Genomic DNA, 7,010 nt, shown 5'->3' with positions numbered 1-7,010 from the left:
TCCACAGCAAAGGTGTAGTTATACTGAAAAGGACAAACAAAGCCACGTCAGTCTGTTCTTCCTTTAATTACTCTGCTCTGAAGTAAGCAGGGCTGAGCTGAGTGACTGTACCTCGTTCTCAATGTCCTGGAGGGACTTTATACGAATGCTGTTCAGCTGAGAAGTCTGAGAGACACAAGGAATGAGAACATAACATCTGGCGATGAAAGGAGTCTGTCACTTTAAAAATATCAAACCTACAGTGCAGTTTTCCTGGGTGTCAAACTTTGGGTGGAGGCTGAAGGGAACACCATCAAGAGCTGCCAAGAATGGAAGAAGAGAAAAGGTGATCTCATCTGCTAATTAGTGAGACCTCTGTATTTAACTTTGTCAAGACACAGTCTTTCAGTCTACCTGTGATTCCTTGGACACTGCTCTCAGCCGGTTTGTCCACGTTGTCCTTGGCGTTGAGGCTGTAGCGCCTCTGACTTAATTTGCTATGAGGCTGAGGAGGCGGCGGGTTGCTGCGGAAACCAGAAGTTTTACAGGAGACCATATTGTTTGACAACTACATTCCTTTTAACTTCGCCTTCCATTAGAATGAGAGAGAATTGTTGGATTTAGAAACAGCAGTTCAACAGCTGGCCAGACGTAGGTGTAAGCGAATTCTAAGTTGATGGAGGTGTTGGCCTGTTTTTACCACCTCCAGTTTTTGACATTTGATTTTCAAGATTAAAAAAAACCCCCAAACTACTGATGTTACCACAGTGACACTGCAGATACAAAACATATCATTACAAAGGGATCCTTTTGTTGTCCTTCCATGGCTAATCTGGAGACTGTACCTACAGCCAAAGTGTCATCCCCAAGGTAACAGACACAAATACCAAAGATACAAATAATCTGTATGATAAGCAGGAAAAAATGTACAGAGCTATAAATGTTACATTTGATAACATAAAAAATGTTAATGTCACTTGCACCCAGTTACTTCATGTGAGAAAAAAATAGGAAACATTTATATTTGTGAATTATTGAAGTAATGTATTACTTAAACATACATTTATGAGCCAAAAAATAAATGTGAACTCTTAAGTAATGGCAATTTCATCTTATTAATTTAATTTAATTGCACTGTTTTTGTCCTAAGATGTTTTTTAAGGGAGACAGTTTTGTATGTGTGTAAAAATAATGACAAAGTAAATTTGAATCTGAACTAAAAAAAAAAATGCTGTTATGTTTTTACAGAAGTAAAACATCTGTACAGTGCTGCCAGAGGAACAATTGCTAGAAACAATTGATTCGTGCCCATTTTAGCTGCCCGGGCGTCACCTTGTGGCATATATGAAGCCATGAAGAAAGGCTAAGTGGTTTTGTTTGCCTCTGTATTTGAGGCTAAGTGAGTCGCGTACCTGGGTCTGAGGGGCGGAACAACAGACGACTGGTCCAGTGAGAGTCTGTGGAGGTCCACGCTGATGCTGCGAGGCTTGACTTGGGGCATGGGACTGGTGAAGTGACCCTTTCTGCACCACAACACGTAGCCATTAATGTCCCTGTGGCACATGGAACCATACAGATCAAGAGCTGAAGGCACTGTCTTTAAAATAACTCACTGGAAACGGTTGTGGGAGCCACCAACCCCACGTAAGTGTAGTGCTGTAGCATCATTTTGCTTTTGGCTGTGAGTTTGATGTCCAACACAGCCGTGTCCACACTGCCCACTGGGACCACCCGCACACACACGCGCTTCTTCTTTGACACAGACGCCTCTGGACACACAAGTACAGAACGTATATCGAATTAAAAATGAGAAACATACTCTAAAATGTACATCAAAAATTAAGAGTGTGTGTGCGCGCTTACTGGCTTCAAGGTACTCTGCTATATAACAGTAACCATGAGGAATGGAGTCCTTGTCTGATATGATCTGAATGTCGGACACCACCATACCTCCTGTTAGGCCCTGCAGACACAGATGCATGTCATGGATGGCAACAGGTGTGCAGAGAAAACACAAATGTACAATTGTGGTCGTCACAATATAAAATCCAGAGTTATCTCTATGGTTACCTTGTTATAACAGAGATAATACCCAGACTTCATTGCAAAGCTGCGTGTAAAGTTAGCTGCTGCCCCATCTTCTGTGATGCTGATCTGCAGGCGACAGAAAGAGGAGGGTTAAAGTGATGTCACAGATGCTTCATAAGCAGGCTTCCCCCTCCTGCTGCAGCAGGTCTTTGTAGGAGGTTGTAGACACATTGTTGATCCTGTCCGTCTTTAGATGAGCAATTGTTGTGACACGTGGTGAGGCAACGTCAACATGTTTCAGCCTTTAAGTGTATATATAAATATATATATATGTATATATATATAAATTACACACCAGCATTTAATGAAACATCCCTCGACTGTTAGGGCACCGCTATGCTCTGCACCAGACCTGGCAGTGAGAGTTGTGCATATTTCCTATCTTGTCAGAGACCGTCCGACTCTTAGTTAGCTTAGCATAATGAATGGTGGTGAATGGGAAGGTTAGCATGTCTCCTCAGAGAGAAGGATATCCATCTTCTTCTCTGACTCTTGGGACAATGTAAAATAAGTGTCCATCCATTTTTTCTACCATTTATCCTGTTAAGGGTCACGAGGGGGCTGGAGCCTATCCCAGCAGCCCTCAGGCGAGAGGCGGGGTTCACTCTGGACAGGTCAGATGAGGTGACAGTGCTGACCACTGCACCACCGTGCCACCAAAAATAAGTGTATTTCCCAAAAGTTCAGCATATTCCTTAAAGCATGACAGTTGTTGTCAGTCTTCCTGGAGGATTCATGTTTGGGTCAAATGTTAAGTTTGAATTCGGGGCTGACTCAGGTGCAGTCATGATGCTCATCATAAACACAAACTATTACACCCTCAGAGGATACAAAAACAGATTTCTCTGTCCGGATCTCTAGAGAAGCTTGTTTACTGTCTGCTGAACGCACTTTTAAACAACCATGTGATTTATAAACATCAGATTTGCAGCTCTTTACTCAAGACGTCCCACACTTACATGAACTCTCTTACACTGGAGGATGCACCTTTCCTTCGTACTGAACTCGCTGACGGAACCAAGGGCCGAGGAAGTTGGAAGCATAAATTTAAATTTCTTTTCAAATAAGACAACTTCTCCATTTACAAAACACAAGGCCTTGTGCTTGGACATCCTGCATACAAATATTTTCAGAGCATAAGCACCGTTCATCAACACCATTGTGCTCTTGGTTTGTTCACGGGTCAAGAGTTTCCACTTGGAAGTAGACAGAAAAAGTTGACTCGAGTTTTGTACCGCATAAAATTAACAATGAAATGAAAAATGTTCTGCGACTCGTTGAGCCCAATTCACCTATGAATATTAAAATGTGTCGTGTTCATTTTTTTAGAGATTTAAAGGCATGGTTGGACAACCTGTAAACATCCAGCCTCTGGCCCACAGTTGCAGCTGGGAGGAAAGACACCTCGCTGCCTTCAGGTGGCGTTTTCCTCAACTTTTGTTCCCCCTCTTCTCTGAGTATCATGTCACCTGTCAGATGGATCGTGGTTTGCACACCTGTAAGTCTGTCGTCTTTACACGAGTTAAGAGGGGCGTTACCTTATGCGTGTCTAATTTAAGAACAAATGCGGGTCTAATTTAAGAACAGACGTGAGTCAGCAAGTATATGGGAAAGATTTGGTTGCCAAATCACGTTTCATGACTCATGAGGATTTAAATGAACTCCTTCCTACTGCTTTATGTAAGAACAGGAAACATTTATATGTGAGGCCTAAACTTAAGCAATATTCTCGCCCTTTGCCTTAAAAAAAAATAAATGTTGGTAAAATCATAAGTGAGGCTCAACTACAAATCCAGCCTGACGGTTAAACCTCGCCGAGTTTTTCGACATGTACACTGTGTTATGTTTTTCCTCACTTTCACTGGATGCAGTTCAATGTATCGTTTTACTGTACACACCAAGGTGAAATCTCTGGGGCAGGTGCTGGTGTTGGAGGTCCAGGCCACCCCTGTCACTGGCCGCACACAACCGTGCTCCATCAAGGACATCTGAGGTGAAGAAAACACAAAAAGAAGGAGATAAAAAAAAAATCAAGATCAAGATATGAACCCAAGTTGTGACGATCGTGTGACAAAACTTCAGAAGTAATCTAAGAATTCCCGTTGTTCCTGGGCTACTTTGCGTAGCACAGAGAGATTCTATTTACAATTTTTAGTGGTGTCACAACTCCATATCCAAGGAGAGAAAGAAACTATTCAAGCAGGGCATGATCCATTCATGGTCACATGAGTTCAGAGTGAGCATTCTGGGGAGGCTTGCTGAACTGGCTCATGCTATATCATCACCAGCTGTTCTTATGCATTTCATTAGTAGATCCTGTGAAAACACAGATTTATTGACTGTTGGTTGACTGAAACAGGTCTTCTGTTTTCGCCGGATTAAGGGAAAAAAAACAGCTACGTAAATAAAATAGGAGATTAAGATGTGAAGATATACAAGTGTCAGAAAGAACCTCAGCTCATTATAAAGCTGTGTAAAATGTGAAGTAACAATTTTCCTGATGTTTGTGTACAGCCGCGCGTAATAAAAGGAATATTTATACGGGTTTAAATAAGTGGGACAGTAAACACAGGAGTTACTGTGTGGGGTCAGTTTCCACTCGCACGCAGCCAGGTGCCGTCTGAGTTTTGACAACTTTAATCAATACTTCTTAACATGTTCGATCATTACTAGTAAATAATTCACAAGAAAATCATGGGAAGTTATCAATAAAATGCTAATGTTTGCAGTTGAATTCCATAGACACACGACTAGCCGAGCTCACTCAACAGCAGTAGCAGTTGTTCCATTGACAAAACATCGCTGCTTCTCGTTCAAAACAAACGTAAATTATATTCGAACACGAATTGACTCCAGTGCGAATAAAACAAACACTTACTGTTCGCTTCTGTCTGCTCGAGGTGTCGAGGTGAAGACAGGCAAACTTTTAAGTGAACAACAGCTTCAACTCCTTCCTCGTTGAAGCAGGAAATTCTGATTCCTCATGGACTCCAATTCCCTTCAACCCACGGGGTCATACGTCATAATGAAAAACCATTTGAAATCTGAACACAAGATGGCAGCCTCACTGTTACAGAGCATCCTCCGAGGTGTCTGTTCTCCCCTGTCCTTTACCCTAAAGATTAGTGTTGATACCGGCGACCTGTCCAGGGTGAACCCCGCCTCTCACCCGAAGGCTTCCGGGATAGGTTCCACCCCGCGGCTCTTAACAGGATAAGCGGTGGAAAATGGATGGATGGATTAGTGTTGATGAAACCCTTACAATAAAAACGTCATACACAAGCCATGAATAAGCCCATTGTAACGTCTGACACAACACAAGCAATATAATGGAAAAAAGTATGACAAGTGAAAAGCAAGTGAAGAGAAAAAGGAGTGTGAAGGAGACTGTGCAGACAACAGGGACAAGAGTAAATGGAAGAGATTAATATGATGGATCAAGAAGGTTTTACAAAGTTCTAGGAGAACAGCTGTGACAAGAAATTACACATCTTCTTCATGTTAAACGTATAAGACCAACTTCACTTGTCTGAGAAATGCTCATTTATCGCTAGTGTTGTTTATTATGACCTATCTCATAAACTCCTTTGGCAGGATATCGCATCATTATTGTTGGTCTTAATATTTTTCTTCAAATTACATGGGTTTTAAGTGATGGACACATACTGATGATAGTCTTTTTTTTAAGGGTTTGTTGATAGAATAAATACATTTTTTATTCTGGCTCAAGATAGAAACATCATTAACAAATTCTCGGCGCAATATAGCATCCTACCGATCTTTTTTTATACAAATTGTTTTTTTTTTTTTAAATATCTCTTTTTACTTTGCGTATTTAATTTTTTCTGTACATATTGTTCTTATCTAATTCCTGCGGTGCCTGAGCCATTGTACTGAAATTTAATTTGTGACAAAAATCCAAATGACAAATAAAGTCTAAGTCTAATTCAACTTTAAAAATGTGTGAACATTAAAAAAAAAACTAAAAAAAAAAAAGTGCTTGATTGGAGAGCTCCATTTGCTGTATGGCTAATCCTCATGACTGCACCTGAGAGTAAAACAAGAGAAAAATGACTCACATTGTCGGCAAGTAAACACATTGATATGAATACACACACTAGAAGCTGCAGCAGAGATGAGGACCTTGAAGGAGGAAAGTGTGCTCAGTGGTGAAAATAACCCTTCCTCTGTCCACTAAGTCAACTTCATCACGTTGCTGTTTAGCACCAGAAGGCAACACTGTGTAATTCTGATGCGAATCCAATTTTTCTTCCATCACGCTTACTTCTTGAAACACAAGATGGCGCAATAACTAGAACTCAAAATCAGCTTGTGTGATGCCCACAAAAAGTGTGATCCAATGTTGTCATTCGGAGTTTGAGCATTATTTTAGTTTACATGTTCAATCTTGTTGTATGTTGTTTCACCATAATAGTCTCCCTAGGCACATGTAGTTCGGGACAGCAGGGGGCGCAGTGACACCGGTGAATAGAGAGAGTGGGCGTGGTGGACTTTTTTTTCCATAGTTTTGAATGACTCAAATGAAATGAATGAAATCAACTCATGTCTGCCATCTCTTTATTTCATACCTGTTTTTACAGGTCAATCACTATGTAATGTAACTTTCCGCACTGTAACCAGCCTGGTATGTGCTTCACTTGCAGTTCAGGCTGGGACTCTAGGGTTTAAAGTCCAGTTTGAAAAAATCTGACCATGTTGAGTTTGGCTCGGTCGGTTTCCTGTTCTATGAAACCCATTGCTGAGTTCTAACCTAATCTGGCCTGGATGAAGGAGGACTATATCGATGTGTGAGTCAAAGATCTGCTGGCTACCTTGGGAACATGATTGTTCTCCAAATGATGAAGCCAAGCCTTTCCATTTGTACTTAGAGAACAATGATTGATGTGTAACTGAGAGAAAAAAATCTAACTTTACTGAAACTA

The 7,010-nt window shown here is 41.1% G+C and overlaps 1 protein-coding gene across 1 annotated transcript in view; it reads right to left on the bottom strand.

Moving 5' to 3' along the window:
* The window catches only part of mvb12a (multivesicular body subunit 12A), a 6,842-nt gene extending 1,745 nt beyond the window's left edge, over positions 1-5,097 (bottom strand). Inside the window, exons 1-10 of the mRNA XM_086210130.1 lie at positions 4,946-5,097; positions 3,966-4,055; positions 2,050-2,133; positions 1,843-1,942; positions 1,619-1,748; positions 1,392-1,532; positions 394-503; positions 241-299; positions 112-165; positions 1-23 (exon numbers count right to left, since the gene is read on the bottom strand). The exon at positions 1-23 is cut by the window's left edge and continues 1,745 nt beyond it. Of these exons, the coding sequence (XP_086066256.1) occupies positions 1-23; positions 112-165; positions 241-299; positions 394-503; positions 1,392-1,532; positions 1,619-1,748; positions 1,843-1,942; positions 2,050-2,133; positions 3,966-4,055 (791 nt within the window). The 5' untranslated portion in view covers positions 4,946-5,097. The remainder of the gene's footprint in view (positions 24-111; positions 166-240; positions 300-393; positions 504-1,391; positions 1,533-1,618; positions 1,749-1,842; positions 1,943-2,049; positions 2,134-3,965; positions 4,056-4,945) is intronic.
* Positions 5,098-7,010: the final 1,913 nt, after the last annotated feature.

Source organism: Aulostomus chinensis, chromosome 8, assembly GCF_037954235.1.
Source record: "Aulostomus chinensis isolate RoL2024-O1b breed Wild chromosome 8, RoL_Achi_v1.0, whole genome shotgun sequence".
Lineage (NCBI taxonomy): Eukaryota > Metazoa > Chordata > Actinopteri > Syngnathiformes > Aulostomidae > Aulostomus > Aulostomus chinensis.
The sequence above is the reverse complement of the archived record's forward strand: the minus strand, read 5'-3'. Positions and strand labels throughout refer to the sequence as shown.